Source organism: Chiloscyllium plagiosum, unplaced genomic scaffold, assembly GCF_037043375.1.
Source record: "Chiloscyllium plagiosum isolate Xiang-an unplaced genomic scaffold, Cpla_swu_hap1 HiC_scaffold_101, whole genome shotgun sequence".
Taxonomy (NCBI): Eukaryota; Metazoa; Chordata; class Chondrichthyes; order Orectolobiformes; family Hemiscylliidae; genus Chiloscyllium; species Chiloscyllium plagiosum.
This window is the reverse complement of record NW_028270240.1, coordinates 265610-282278: the sequence shown is the minus strand read 5'-3', so window position 1 is coordinate 282278 and position 16669 is coordinate 265610. Positions and strand designations below refer to the sequence as shown.

Sequence of the window (16669 nt, the reverse complement as noted above, 5' to 3'; positions counted from 1 at the left end):
AGTGTCCCATACTCCCAACGTCCCATACTCCCAATGTCCCATACACCCAGTGCCCCATACTCCCAGTGCCCCATACTCCCAGTGTCCCATACTCCCAGTGTCCCATACTCCCAGTGTCCCATACTCCCAGTGTCCCATGCACCCAATGTCCCATACTCCCAATGTCCCATACTCCCAATGTCCCATACACCCAGTGCCCCATACTCCCAGTGTCCCGTACTCCCAGTGCCCCATACTCCCAGTGTCCCATACACCCAGTGCCCCATACTCCCAGTGTCCCAATCACCCAGTGTCCCGTACACCCAGTGTCTCATACTCCCAGTGTCCCATACTCCCAGGGCACCATACTCCCAGTGCCCCATACTCCCAGTGTCCCATACTCCCAGTGCCCCATACTCCCAGTGTCCCATACACCCAGTGCCCCATACTCCCAGTGTCCCAATCACCCAGTGTCCCGTACACCCAGTGTCTCATACTCCCAGTGTCCCATACTCCCAGGGCACCATACTACCAGTGCCCCATACTCCCAGTGTCCCATACTCACAGTGCCCCATACTCCCAGTGTCCCATACTCCCAGTGCCCCATACTCCCAGTGTCCCATACTCCCAGTGTCCCAAACCTCTAGCGCCCCATACTCCCTGTGTCCCATACTCCCAGTGTCCCATACTCCCAGTGTCCCATACTCCCAGTATCCCATACTCCCAGTGTCCCATACTCCCAGTGTCCCATACTCCCAGTGTCCCATACTCCCAGTGTATCATACTCCCAGTGTCCATACTCCCAGTGCCCCATGCACCCAGTGTCCAGTACTCCCAGTGCTCCATACAACCAGTGTCCCATACTCCCAACGTCCCATACTCCCAATGTCCCAAACACCCAGTGCCCCATACTCCCAGTGTCCCATACTCCCAGTGTCCCATACACCCAGTGTCCCATACTCCCAGTGTCCCATACACCCAGTGTCCCATACTCCCAGTGTCCCATACTCCCAGTGTCCCATACTCCCGGTTCCCATACTCCCGGTTCCCATACTCCCAGTGTCCCATACACCCAGTGTCCCATACACCCAGTGTCCCGTACTCCCAGTGTCCCATACACCCAGTGTCCCATACTCCCAGTGTCCCATACACGCAGTGTCCCATACTCCCAGTGCCCCGTACTCCCAGTGTCCCATACACCCAGTGTCCCATACACCCAGTGTCCCATACTCCCAGTGTCCCATACACCCAGTGTCCCATACACCCAGTGTCCCATACTCCCAGTGTCCCATACTCCCAGTGTTCCATACTCCCAGTGTCCTATACTCCCAGGGCCCTATACTCTCTTTTCCCCTTGTACCTGGTGTTCCTGGGCATACTGGTTGGCCTCTAGGTCATCCTTACTTGGCAACACAAGGGGTGTCTTCATCTCTGAATAATGACAATTCCTGGTTTTCCCTTGCCCCAAATGCTTCGTGTCTCTCCCATTACTGCCCATTCAGGCTCGCGTGGTCTGGCTAAGTCATTTCTCATTATGTTGAACGGTCCCTCCTCAATCCCTCGTCTGTCAGTCCGGTACCTCTCCAACCGAATATAAAATATTATGATCACTACTGCCTCACCACCCAGCTGCCACCACATCCAACTGTGCGCTCTCAACCCGAGCAAATCCTTCCTCTTGGGGCTTGCTATAAACCGCTCTCCCCAACACATTCTGGAAATGTAGTGCATGGTCCTCTTTTTGCCACTCTGTGCGATTAATAATTCCTTCTTGGTGTGGCCTCGTAGATGCTACCCTGAACCCCTCATCTATAGGAGAAAGTGAGGGCTGCAGATGCTGGAGATCAGAGCTGAAAAATGTGTTGCTGGGAAAGCGCAGCAGGTCAGGCAGCATCCAAGGAACAGGAGAATCGACGTTTCGGGCATAAGGAAATCCTGAAGAAGGGCTTATGCCCAAAACGTCGATTTTCCTGCTCCTTGGATGCTGGCTGACCTGCTGCGCTTTTCCAGCAAACACATTTTTCAGCCCCCTCACCTATAGCCAGCCTCACTGCGTGAGAGAATACTGCAGCTCGGGGAGAGAGAGGGGGGAGGTGTCTGGCCTGCTATCTCCATGCCTATATTACTGGACAAGACAACATTCCAAATCTGACCCCTTCGGAATTTCAAATGCAATTGAAGAAAATGAATGTGGAATTTAAAATCTACTCGATCAACACGATTGAGAAACTATCGGTTTGAAGGGATAAAGAGGAAACCTGTTCCCATACAGACAACTCCAGAGATATTGTAATACACTCAGGGACGTACACCCCCTTGAGAATTAAACAAGCCTGGTGTTCTCCAGGGAGAGCCTAAAGGCAAGGACACTACTAACTTAGGGAGCGATGGCCTCCTGACGTTATCGCTCAACTCTTCATCCAGAAATTTCATTGGCACCACATCTATAAGCGTCCATTCCCTCCCCCACCACTGACGCTCAGTAGCGGCAGTGTGTACTGTCTGCAAGCTGCCCTGCAGAAGCTCGCCCAAGATCCTCAGGCAACTCCTTCCAAGCCCATCTGGAAGGACACGGGGCAGCAGATAGATGGGCACATGACGTGCCCCCTCCGAGTCACTCCGCAACCTACACCACTCCGTCACTGAGTCAGAATCCTGGAGTTCCCTCCCTCAGGGACAGCAGGTGGACTGCAGCGGGTCAAGATGGCAGCTCTCCTCCCCACCCCCCCACCCCCTCCCCACCCTCTCAAAAGGGGGGCAACTAAGGACGGGGCAATTACTGCTGGGCCCAGCCTGCGACACCCACTTCCCACAAACACGAATGAATGAATAAATTCACTCAGGCACTGTCCAGGGGACCTGACCTCCCACCCTGTCACGGCAGGATTTTAATTTTGGGAAAAAAAAAATCCAAATTAGGAATTTACTGATGAAGTTATCGAAACTGAGAAAAGATTTCTGGTTCACGGAGGTGCTTCTGGGGGGGAAGCATGTCTGTCTTCCTGTGTGTAACAAGTGACCTTTGAACCCCGCAGCGATGGGGGTAGACTCTCAGGCCCTCCCTGAAATGGCTGAGCAAGCCACTCAGTTGTCGCAATCGCTATAGCAACGGGTACAGCTCTCCGCCAACTAGCTCCAGGGCAACCAGGGGCGGCCAATAAATAAATGCTGACCAACTCATGGGCCCACGGGGGGAGGGTTTAAAAAGTGCCCCACAGTCTCTGTAGCCCAGAGCATCGAACCCCCTGCCAATCACACAGACTCATTCCTATGCTGTCACTTTAAGATGTCATTTTGTCATGTTGCTTTTTCCCCCCTGTGAGAGATGTTTTAAGGCAGAGGTACCAACTTAGCGAGTGACGACCCATAACGTAAACAGGCCTTGGGTTTTTTTTTTTGTTTCCAGTTGGAACAATAGGAGCAGCCTGGCTGGGTGTGGCTAACTCTAAGAACCAGGATTTCTAATGGGTTTTTTTTTTGTAACTTTTCAGGTTGAGCTTTAAGAAGTTGCTGATGGAATCCCAACAGGACAGGAGTTTTGACAAAGTGGCAGTATTGCTACCCTCTGTCAGTTATAGCTGGAAGCTGAGGTTTCTGTCCACTGCTGGGTTCCTGGCGACACAGACCTGTTTTTCTGAATTTGTCTTTTTTGCTAAGGGATGTGGTTATGGGACGTTACTAAATTGGAACCGTTAATTAGTAAAAGTGACTGTATCTATTATTCGGTTAAGGTTTGAACAGACTCAAGTCATTCCAAGCTCATCTTTCTTTTTGTTGACATTTTAAGTCTAGTGTTTGAATAAATTGCGTTCTGCTTAATATCGAGTCGTTTTGATCAATCATATTGCATCTGGGACACAGCACTTCACATTTACCTTAAAAATAAGAAAAGGTTAGGGCCAAGGCTAGAATATTTTGAAGGGGGTCTGGTCTGGACCATAACGTCCCTCGTTTTAGCTCACCCATTTCATTGCGAGGGCAAAGGGCAGCTACATTGAGGGAAGGGTCCCAGTGGTCAAACCCTCAGAGTCCCCTCCACCTGTGATTCAGATGATACCAAAGCATTCTGGGTCCCAATACCTGGAAAAATGTCATGGTGGATCCTCCATGGATGGTGCCATACTCGATGTTGGTTTGGTCAGCGAGGTCGTCAGCAGATTCGATGGGGACCTCCATCCTCTGCACTGTCAGGAAGGCAGCAAGGTTTGCTGTGTATGAGGAGATGATGATCAGAGTAAAGGCCCACCTAGATCAGGCACACAGTTCAGGTCCCAGTCAGTTAATGCTGGACAGAGAGAAGACATCCCCACAACCCAACACGACATGCCCAGCTCCGCAACGGGGGGGGGGAAGCCTCCCTCTTCCCCCGGGTTTCCCGTCAAGTTGTTCCATCCTATTGATCCCAGTTTGGGCTCCGCCTGGGCCGCACGGCTCCTGAACCTCGTTCTGGCCTCGGCTCAAACGCGGATTAAAGAGCTGAACTCCAGAGGGGAATTTGACATCCAGGCTGCATGTGACCGGGTATGGCATGAAGGACCCTGGGGCAAAACTGGAGTTCAACGCAGCTAAATGTGAGGTGATGTATTTTGGGAAGGATAACAGGAAGGCAGAGTACTGGGTCAATGGAAAGGTTCTTGGCAGTGTGGATGTGCAGAGGGATCTTGGAGTCCATGTACATAGATCCCTGAAAGTTGCCTCCCAGGTGGACAGTGCTGTTGAGAAGGCATTCGGTGTGTTCGGTTTTATTGGTAGTGGGATTGAGTTATGGCCGCACTTGGAATATTGTGTCCAATTCTGGTCGCCCCATATTTCGGGAAGGATGTGGAAGCTTTGGAAAAGGGGCAGAGGAGATTTACCAGGATGTTGCCTGGTCTGGAGGGAAGGTCTTATGAGGAAAGGCTGACAGATTTGAGCCTGTTCTCATTGGAGAGAAGGCTAAGAGGGGATTTGATAGTCAATAGGTGCAGAAGTAGGCCATTCAGCCCTTCGAGCCAGCACCACCATTCAGTATGATCATGGCTGATCATCCTTAATCAGTATCCTGTTCCTGCCTTATCCCCATAACCCTTGATTCCACTATCCTTGAGAGCTCTATCCAACTCTTTCTTAAATGAATCCAGAGACTGGGCCTCCACTGCCCTCTGGGGCAGAGCATTCCACACAGCCATCACTCTCTGGGTGAAGACGTTTCTCCTCATCTCTGTCCTAAATGGTCTACCCCGTATTTTTAAGCTGTGTCCTCTGGTTCGGCACTCACCCATCAGCGGAAATACAAGATAGAGACATACAAGACGATCAGAGGATTAGATAGGTAGATAGTGAAAGACGTTTTCCTAGGATGATGACGTCAGTTTGTACGAGGGGGGTATAACTACAAATTGAGGGGTGATAGATTTAAGACAGATGTCATGGGCAGGTTCTTGACTCAGAGAGTGGTCAGGGTGTGGAATGCCCTACCTGCCAAAATAATTAACCCAGCCACATGAGGGAGATTTAAACAATCCTTGGATGAGCACATGGATGATGATGGGATAGTATAGGGGGAACGAGCTGAGAATAGTTCGCAGGTCGGCGCAACTTCGAGGGCCGAAGGGCCTGTTCTGCGCTGGATTGTTCTATGGGATCAAAGGGTATCGGGGGCGAAGATTCTCCTGGCTGGAGTCCTATCTGGCACACAGGAAGATGGTTGTGGTTGTTGGAGGTCAGTCATCTCAGCTCCAGGCCATCGCTGCAGGACTCCCTCAGGGGGTACTGTCCTAGGCCCAATCATCTTCAGCTGCTTCATCAATGACCTTCCCTCCACCCTAAGGTCAGAACTGGGGATGTCCGCCAATGATTGCACAGTGTTCAGGACCATTCACGGCTCCTCAGATACTGAAGCAGTCCGTGTCCAAATGTAACAAGATCTGGACAATCCCCAGACTTGGGTCGACAAGTGACAAGAAACATTCAGGCCACACAAAGGCCAGACAGTGACCATCACCGATAAGAGACACTCTAACCACTGCCCTTAACATTCAATGGTGTTACCATCACTGATATCCCCCACTATCAATATCCTGGGGGTTACTATTAATCAGAAACTCAACTGGACCCACCACAGAAACACAGTACCTACAGGAACAGGTCAGAGGCTGGGAATCCCTCAGCGAGTAACTCCCCTCCTGACTCCCCAAAGTCTGTCATAGAGTCATAGAGATGTACAGCACGGAAACAGACCCTTCGGTCCAACCCGTCCATGCTGACCAGATATCCCAACCCAATCTAGTCCCACCTGCCAGCACCCGGCCCATATCCCTCCAAACCCTTCCTATTCATATACCCATCCAAATGCCTCTTAAATGTTGCAATTGTACCAGCCTCCACCACTTCCTCTGGCAGCTCATTCCATACACGTACCATCCTCTGTGTGAAAACATTGCCCATTAGGTCTCGTTTATATCTTTCCCCTCTCACCCTAAACCTATGCCCCTCTATTTCTGGACTCCCCCACCCCAGGGAAAAGATGTTGTCTATTTATCCTATCCATGCCCCTCATAATTTTATAAACCTCTATAAGGTCACCCCTCAGCCTCCAACGCTCCAGGGAAAACAGCCCCAGCCTGTTCAGCCTCTCCCTGTAGCTCAGACCCTCCAACCCTGGCAACATCCTTGTAAATCTCCCCACTTGCCCCTGGATGGGGGCAGCTCCAACAACACTCGAGAAGCTCGACACCATCCAGGGACAAAGCAGCCCCCACACCCACAAACATCCTCTCTCCCCATCACCGACGCTCAGTAACAGCAGTGTGTACCAGCTACAAGATGCACCGCAGAAACTCACCAAAGACCCTCAGGCAGCACCTTCCCAACCCACGGCCACTTCCACTGAGAAGGACAAGGGGCAGCAGATCCATGGCAACACCACTCCTTGAGAGTTCCCCTCCCAGTCACTCCCCATCCTGACTTTGGAAATATCTCGCCGTCCCTTCGGTGGGGCTGGGTCAGGATCCTGGAATTCCCTCCCTCAGGGACATTGTGGGTCGGCCCACAGCACATGGACAGCAGCGATTCAAGATGGCAGCTCACCCCCCACCCTCTCAAGGGGACAACGAGGGACGGGGTAATAAACGCTGGGCCCAGCCACTGATCCCCATACCCCATGAATGAATAAAACATCACACATGAAGTTACTGCAAGGTCTGTGAAATGTGAACTGTGCCAAATCTCCTGGCGCCTGCCGATCTAACTCTGTGAATGCATCTCCGAATCAGCCAGGCACAGCTCCTGCCCCGTGGATCCCAGTAAGGTGTGAAACCAGAGGTGAATGGCGTGGAAGAAATGATTGCAAGCCCCCAACGTGCGCACCAGTGAGCGAGAGTCTGACTGGAGATGATCCGATCCTGAAAGCTGCCATCCTTTCTCACGGTGAGAATGGGAGATGGGATGAGGTAGGCGATAGTCAGTGAAAGGTCGTTGCTGTTCCTCCCCCAGTGGATAGATGCCCCCCCCCCCCCCCCCGCCTTCCCCCAGCCCCCATCCACTCACCAGACTCCGCTGACACAGCGCGTGGAGAGAGCACGGGGCATAATCTCCGAGCCCTGCTGCATGAAACCTCCGACCGGGAACCAGAGGCTGTTTCCCAGCGTGTACTGGTTCTCCAGGATGTCTACCCGCTCTCTCAGGCACGGGTGAGGGTTGTACCACTCATAAGGGCTCATTCTGCCAAAGGAAAGGAGACGAGGCAAGGTGACTGCCTGAATGGCTTCACAAGCAAATGTAACAAGATCGAGACAACCCCCAGGCTTGGCCCGACAAGTGACGAGTAACATTCAGGCCAGACAGTGACCATCACCAATAAGAGACACTCCAACCACCGCCCCTGGACATTCAATGGTGTTACCATCACTGATATCCCGAGAGTGTGGAAACAGGCCCTTCAGCCCAGCAAGTCCACACTGACCCTTCAAAGAGTAACCCATACATTTACCCCAGACTAATACACCTAACCTATGCATCCCTGAACACTACAGGCAATTTCCCATGGCCAATCCACCCTGACCTGCACATCTTTGGACTGTGGGAGGAAACCGGAGCACCCGGAGAAAACCCACGCAGACACGGGGAGAATGTGCAAACTCCACACAGACAGTTGCCTGAGGCGGGAATCGAACCAGGGTCCCTGGTGCTGTGAGGCAGCAGAGCTAACCACTGTGCCAGTATGCCGCCCCCACCGAATACCTCATCATCTAAAGGGGAAACTCAACTGGACTCATCATATCAACACAGTGGCTGCAAACGCAGGTCAGAGGCTGGGAGCCCTGCAGCGAGTAACTCCCCTCCTGACTCCCCCCTCCCAGCCTGTCCCACCATTGGAAAAGCACAGGTCAGGAGAGTGAGGGGATACAACCCACTTGCCCCTGGATGGGGGCAGCTCCAACAACACTCGAGAAACTCGACACCATCCAGGGGGAAATCAGCCCCCACACCCACAAACATACCCTCCCTCGCTCCCCCCACCGACGGTCAGAAACAGCAGTGTGTACCATCCCCTCCCTCCCCCCCACCACCGACGCTCAGTAACAGCAGTGTGTACCATCCCCATCCCCACCCTCCGACGCTCAGTAATAGCAGTGTGTACCATCCCCTCCCCCCCGCACCGATGCTCAGTAACAGCAGTGTGTACCATCCTCTCCCTCCCCCCGACGCTCAGTAACAGCAGTGTGCACCATCCCCTCCCTCCCCCCACCGACCCTCAGTAACAGCAGCGTGTACCATCCCCTCCCTCCCCCGACGCTCAGTAACAGCAGTGTGCACCATCCCCTCCCTCCCCCCCCACCGACCCTCAGTAACAGCAGTGTGCACCATCCCCTCCCTCCCCCCCACCGACCCTCAGTAACAGCAGTGTGTACCATCCCCTCCCTCCCCCGACCCTCAGTAACAGCAGTGTGTACCATCCACTCCCTCCCCCCACCGACCCTCAGTAACAGCAGTGTGTACCATCCCCTCCCTCCCCCGACGCTCAGTAACAGCAGTGTGTACCATCCCCTCACTCCCCCGACCCTCAGTAACAGCAGTGTGTACCATCCACTCCCTCCCCCCACCGACCCTCAGTAACAGCAGTGTGTACCATCCCCTCCCTCCCCCGACGCTCAGTAACAGCAGTGTGCACCATCCCCTCCCTCCCCCCCACCGACCCTCAGTAACAGCAGTGTGTACCATCACCTCCCTCCCCCCACCGACGCTCAGTAACAGCAGTGTGTACCATCCCCTCCCTCCCCCCCCACCGACGCTAAGTAACAGCAGTGTGTACCATCCACTCCCTCCCCCCACCGACCCTCAGTAACAGCAGTGTGTACCATCCCCTCCCTCCCCCCACCGACCCTCAGTAACAGCAGTGTGTACCATCCCCTCCCTCCCCCCCACCGCACTCAGTAACAGCAGTGTGTACCATCCCCTCCCTCCCCCCCGACGCTCAGTAACAGCAGTGTGTACCATCCACTCCCTCCCCCCCCCACCGACCCTCAGTAACAGCAGTGTGTACCATCCCCTCCCTCCCCCAACGCTCAGTAACAGCAGTGTGTACCATCCCCTCCCTCCCCCACCGACCCTCAGTAACAGCAGTGTGTACCATCCCCTCCCTCCCCCCCGACGCTCAGTAACAGCAGTGTGTACCATCCACTCCCTCCCCCCCCACCGACCCTCAGTAACAGCAGTGTGTACCATCCCCTACCCCCCCCCAACGCTCAGTAACAGCAGTGTGTACCATCCCCTCCCTCCCCCCACCGACCCTCAGTAACAGCAGTGTGTACCATACCCTCCCTCCCCCCACCGACCCTCAGTAACAGCAGTGTGTACCATCCCCTCCCCCCCCTACCGACCCTCAGGAACAGCAGTGTGTACCATCCCCTCCCCCCCCCCACCGACCCTCAGTAACAGCAGTGTGTACCATCCCCTCCCTCCCCCCACCGACCCTCAGTAACAGCAGTGTGTACCATCCCCTCCCTCCCCCCCACCGACCCTCAGTAACAGCAGTGTGTACCATCCCCTCCCCCCCCCACCGACCCTCAGGAACAGCAGTGTGTACCATCCCCTCCCCCCCGCCACCGACCCTCAGTAACAGCAGTGTGTACCATCCCCTCCCTCCCCCCACCGACGCTCAATAACAGCAGTGTGTACCATCCCCTCCCTCCCCCCACCGACCCTCTGGAACAGCAGTGTGTACCATCCCCTCCCTCCCCCCACCGACCCTCAGGAACAGCAGTGTGTACCATCCCCTCCCTCCCCCCACCGACCCTCAGGAACAGCAGTGTGTACCATCCCCTCCCTCCCCCACCGACGCTCAATAACAGCAGTGTGTACCATCCCCTCCCTCCCCCCACCGACCCTCAGTAACAGCAGTGTGTACCATCCCCTCCCTCCCCCCCCACCGACCCTCAGTAACAGCAGCGTGTACCATCCCCCCCCCCCCACCGACCCTCAGTAACAGCAGTGTGTACCATCCCCTCCCTCCCCCCACCGACGCTCAGTAACAGCAGTGTGTACCATCCCCCCCCCCCCACCGACCCTCAGTAACAGCAGTGTGTACCATCCCCTCCCCCGTCCACCGACCCTCAGTAACAGCAGTGTGTACCATCCCCTCCCCCCCCCCCACCGACGCTCAGTAACAGCAGTGTGTACCATCCCCTCCCCCCACCGACCCTCAGTAACAGCAGTGTGTACCATCCCCTCCCCCCACCGACCCTCAGTAACAGCAGTGTGTACCATCCCCTCCCCCCCCCACCGACCCTCAGTAACAGCAGTGTGTACCATCCCCTCCCTCCCCCCCCACCGACGCTCAGTAACAGCAGTGTGTACCATCCCCTCCCTCCCTCCCCCCCACCGACGCTCAGTAACAGCAGTGTGTACCATCCCCTCCCTCCCCCCCCACCGACCCTCAGTAACAGCAGTGTGTACCATCCCCTCCCTCCCCCCCCACCGACGCTCAGTAACAGCAGTGTGTACCATCCCCTCCCTCCCGCCACCGACCCTCAGTAACAGCAGTGTGTCCCATCCCCTCCCTCCCCCCCCACCGACCCTCAGTAACAGCAGTGTGTACCATCCCCCCCCCACCCACCGACGCTCAGTAACAGCAGTGTGTACCATCCCCTCCCTCCCCCCCACCGACCCTCAGTAACAGCAGTGTGTACCATCCCCTCCCTCCCCCCCCACCGACGCTCAGTAACAGCAGTGTGTACCATCCCCCCCCGCCCCCCCACTGACCCTCAGTAACAGCAGTGTGTACCATCCCCTCCCTCCCCCCACCGACCCTCAGTAACAGCAGTGTGTACCATCACCTCCCTCCCCCCCACAGATCCTCAGTAACAGCAGTGTGTACCATCCCCCCCCCCCACCGACCCTCAGTAACAGCAGTGTGTACCATCCCCTCCCTCCCCCCACCGACGCTCAGTAACAGCAGTGTGTACCATCCACTCCCTCCCCCCACCGACGCTCAGTAACAGCAGTGTGTACCATCCCCTCCCTCCCCCCACCGACCCTCAGTAACAGCAGTGTGTACCATCCACTCCCTCCCCCCACCGACCCTCAGTAACAGCAGTGTGTACCATCCCCTCCCTCCCCCCACCGACGCTCAGTAACAGCAGTGTGTACCATCCCCTCCCTCCCCCCACCGACCCTCAGTAACAGCAGTGTGTACCATCCCCCCCCCCACCGACGCTCAGTAACAGCAGTGTGTACCATCCCCTCCCTCCCCCACCGACGCTCAGTAACAGCAGTGTGTACCATCCCCTCCCTCCCCCACCGACGCTCAGTAACAGCAGTGTGTACCATCCCCTCCCTCCCCCCCACAGACCCTCAGTAACAGCAGTGTGTACCATCCCCTCCCTCCCCCCACCGACCCTCAGTAACAGCAGTGTGTACCATCCCCTCCCTCCCCCCCACCGACGCTCAGTAACAGCAGTGTGTACCATCCCCCCCCCCCCACAAACCCTCAGTAACAGCAGTGTGTACCATCCCCTCCCCCCCACAAACCCTCAGTAACAGCAGTGTGTACCATTCCCTCCCTCCCCCCACCGACGCTCAGTAACAGCAGTGTGTACCATCCCCTCCCCCCCCCCACCGACGCTCAGTTACAGCAGTGTGTACCATCCCCTCCCTCCCTCCCCCACCGACGCTCAGTAACAGCAGTGTGTACCATCCCCTCTCTCCCCCACTGACCCTCAGTAACAGCAGTGTGTACCATCCCCCCCCCCCACCGACGCTCAGTAACAGCAGTGTGTACCATCCCCTCCCTCCCCCCACCGACGCTCAGTGACAGCAGTGTGTACCATCCCCTCCCTCCCCCCCACAGACCCTCAGTAACAGCAGTGTGTACCTTCCCCTCCCTCCCCCACCGACCCTCAGTAACAGCAGTGTGTACCATCCCCCCCCCCCCACCGACGCTCAGTAACAGCAGTGTGTACCATCCCCCCCCCCACAGACCCTCAGTAACAGCAGTGTGTACCATCCCCTCCCTCCCCCCCCACCGACGCTCAGTAACAGCAGTGTGTACCTTCCCCTCCCTCCCCCACCGACCCTCAGTAACAGCAGTGTGTACCATCCACCCCCTCCCCCCACCGACCCTCAGTAACAGCAGTGTGTACCATCCCCTCCCTCCCCCCCACCGACCCTCAGTAACAGCAGTGTGTAACATCCCCTCCCCCCCACAAACCCTCAGTAACAGCAGTGTGTACCATCCCCCCCCCACCGACGCTCAGTAACAGCAGTGTGTACCATCCCCCCCCCACAGACCCTCAGTAACAGCAGTGTGTACCATCCCCTCCCCCCCACAAACCCTCAGTAACAGCAGTGTGTACCATCCCCCCCCCCACCGACGCTCAGTAACAGCAGTGTGTACCATCCCCCCCCCCCACAGACCCTCAGTAACAGCAGTGTGTACCATCCCCCCCCCCCACAGACCCTCAGTAACAGCAGTGTGTACCATCCCCTCCCTCCCCCCCCCACCGACGCTCAGTAACAGCAGTGTGTACCTACCCCTCCCTCCCCCACCGACCCTCAGTAACAGCAGTGTGTACCATCCACCCCCTCCCCCCACCGACCCTCAGTAACAGCAGTGTGTACCATCCCCTCCCTCCCCCCCCGACGCTCAGTAACAGCAGTGTGTACCATCCCCTCCCTCCCCCCCCACCGTCCCTCAGTAACAGCAGTGTGTACCATCCCCTCCCTCCCCCCCCACCGACCCTCAGTAACAGCAGTGTGGACCATCCCCTCCCTCCCCCCCACCGACCCTCAGTAACAGCAGTGTGTACCATCCCCTCCCTCCCCCCACCGACCCTCAGGAACAGCAGTGTGTACCATCCCCTCCCTCCCCCCCACCGACCCTCAGTAACAGCAGTGTGTACCATCCCCTCCCTCCCCCCCCACCGACCCTCAGTAACAGCAGTGTGTACCATCCCCTCCCTCCCCCCACCGACCCTCAGGAACAGCAGTGTGGACCATCCCCTCCCTCCCCCCCACCGACCCTCAGTAACAGCAGTGTGTACCATCCCCTCCCTCCCCCCCACCGACCCTCAGTAACAGCAGTGTGTACCATCCCCCCGCCCCACAGACCCTCAGTAACAGCAGTGTGTACCATCCACCCCCTCCCCCCACCGACCCTCAGTAACAGCAGTGTGTACCATCCCCTCCCTCCCCCCCCACCGACGCTCAGTAACAGCAGTGTGTACCATCCCCTCCCTCCCCCCCCCCACCGACGCTCAGTAACAGCAGTGTGTACCATCCCCTCCCTCCCTCCCCCACCGACCCTCAGTAACAGCAGTGTGTACCTTCCCCTCCCTCCCCCACCGACCCTCAGTAACAGCAGTGTGTACCATCCCCCCCCCCCACCGACCCTCAGTGACAGCAGTGTGTACCATCCCCTCCCTCCCCCCACCGACCCTCAGCAACAGCAGTGTGTACCATCCCCCCCCCCCACCGACCCTCAGTAACAGCAGTGTGTGCCATCCCCTCCCTCCCCCACCGACGCTCAGTAACAGCAGTGTGTACCATCCCCTCCCCCCCACAAACCCTCAGTAACAGCAGTGTGTACCATCCCCCCCCACCGACCCTCAGTAACAGCAGTGTGTACCATCCCACCCCCCCCCCCACCGACCCTCAGTAACAGCAGTGTGTACCATCCCCTCACTCCCCCCACCGACCCTCAGTAACAGCAGTGTGTACCATCCACCCCCTCCCCCCACCGACCCTCAGTAACAGCAGTGTGTACCATCCCCACCCTCCCCCCCCACCGACGCTCAGTAACATCAGTGTGTACCTTCCCCTCCCTCCCCCACCGACCCTCTGTAACAGCAGTGTGTACCATCCCCTCCCTCCCCCCACCGACCCTCAGTAACAGCAGTGTGTACCATCCCCTCCCTCCCCCCCCACCGACGCTCAGTAACAGCAGTGTGTACCATCCCCTCCCTCCCCCCACCGACGCTCAGTAACAGCAGTGTGTACCATCCCCTCCCTTCCTCCCCCACCGACCCTCAGTAACAGCAGTGTGTACCATCCCCCCCCCCCCCACCGACCCTCAGTAACAGCAGTGTGTACCATCCCCTCCATCCCCCCCACCGACGCTCAGTAACAGCAGTGTGTACCATCCCCTCCCTCCCCCCACCGACCCTCATTAACAGCAGTGTGTACCATCCCCTCCCTCCCCCCCACCGACCCTCAGTAACAGCAGTGTGTACCATCCCCCCCCCCCACCGACCCTCAGTAACAGCAGTGTGTACCATCCCCTCCCTCCCCCCACCGACCCTCAGTAACAGCAGTGTGTACCATCCCCCCCCCTCACCCCCACCGACCCTCAGTAACAGCAGTGTGTACCATCCCCTCCCTCCCCCCACCGACCCTCAGTAACAGCAGTGTGTACCATCCACCCCCCCCCACCGACCCTCAGTAACAGCAGTGTGTACCATCCCCTCCCTCCCCCCACCGACCCTCAGTAACAGCAGTGTGTACCATCCACCCCCTCCCCCCACCGACCCTCAGTAACAGCAGTGTGTACCATCCCCTCCCTCCCTCCCCACCGACGCTCAGTAACAGCAGTGTGTACCTTCCCCTCCCTCCCCCACCGACCCTCAGTAACAGCAGTGCGTACCATCCCCTCCCTCCCCCCACCGACCCTCAGTAACAGCAGTGTGTACCATCCCCTCCCTCCCCCCCACCGACCCTCAGTAACAGCAGTGTGTACCATCCCCTCCCTCCCCCCCCACCGACGCTCATTAACAGCAGTGTGTACCATTCCCTCCCTCCCCCCACCGACGCTCAGTAACAGCAGTGTGTACCATCCCCTCCCTCCCTCCCCCACCGACCCTCAGTAACAGCAGCGTGTACCATCCCCCCCCCCCCACCGACCCTCAGTAACAGCAGTGTGTACCATCCCCTCCCTCCCCCCACCGACGCTCAGTAACAGCAGTGTGTACCATCCCCTCCCTCCCCCCACCGACCCTCAGTAACAGCAGTGTGTACCATCCCCTCCCTCCCCCCCACCGACCCTCAGTAACAGCAGTGTGTACCATCCCCCCCCCCCACCGACCCTCAGTAACAGCAGTGTGTACCATCCCCTCCCTCCCCCCACCGACCCTCAGTAACAGCAGTGTGTACCATCCCACCCCTCCCCCCCACCGACCCTCAGTAACAGCAGTGTGTACCATCCCCTCCCCCCCCCCCACCGACCCTCAGTAACAGCAGTGTGTACCATCCCCTCCCTTCCCCCCCCACCGACCCTCAGTAACAGCAGTGTGTACCATCCCCTCCCTCCCCCCCACCGACGCTCAGTAACAGCAGTGTGTACCATCCCCTCCCTCCCCACCGACGCTCAGTAACAGCAGTGTGTACCATCCTCTCCCTCCCCCACAAACCCTCAGTAACAGCAGTGTGTACCATCCCTTCCCTCCCCTCACCGACGCTCAGGAACAGCAGTGTGTACCATCCCCTCCCCCCCCGCCACCGACCCTCAGTAACAGCAGTGTGTACCATCCCCTCCCTCCCCCCGCCGACGCTCAGTAACAGCAGTGTGTACCGTCCCCTCCCTCCCCCCCACCGACGCTCAGTAACAGCAGTGTGTACCATCCCCTCCCTCCCCCCACCGACCCTCAGTAACAGCAGTGTGTACCATCCCCTCCCTCCCCCCATCGACGCTCAGTAACAGCAGTGTGTACCATCCCCTCCCTCCCCCACCGACCCTCAGTAACAGCAGTGTGTACCATCCCCTCCCTCCCTCCCCCACCGACCCTCAGTAACAGCAGTGTGTACCATCCCCTCCCCCCCACCGACGCTCAGTAACAGCAGTGTGTACCATTCCCTCCCTCCCTCCCCTACCGACCCTCAGTAACAGCAGTGTCTACCATCCCCTCCCTCCCCCCCCCCACAAACCCTCAGTAACAGCAGTGTGTACCATCCCCTCCCTCCCCCCCACCGACCCTCAGTAACAGCAGTGTGTACCATCCCCTCCCTCCACCTCCACCGACCCTCAGTAACAGCAGTGTGTACCATCCCCTCCCTCCCCCCACCGACCCTCAGTAACAGCAGTGTGTACCATCCCCTCCCTCCCCCACCGACGCTCAGTAACAGCAGTGTGTACCATCCCCTCCCTCCCCCCCACCGACCCTCAGTAACAGCAGTGTGTACCATCCCCTCCCTCCCCCCACCGACCCTCAGTAACAGCAGT

The 16669-nt window shown here is 57.6% G+C and overlaps 1 protein-coding gene across 1 annotated transcript in view; it reads right to left on the bottom strand.

Moving 5' to 3' along the window:
* Positions 1–16669, bottom strand: part of LOC122546819 (glutamate receptor ionotropic, kainate 5) — a gene marked incomplete at both ends in the record, with an annotated part of 484466 nt that overhangs the window by 277145 nt on the left and 190652 nt on the right. The window contains 2 exons of the mRNA XM_087985694.1: positions 4060–4225; positions 7507–7680. Of these exons, the coding sequence (XP_087841820.1) occupies positions 4060–4225; positions 7507–7680 (340 nt within the window). The remainder of the gene's footprint in view (positions 1–4059; positions 4226–7506; positions 7681–16669) is intronic.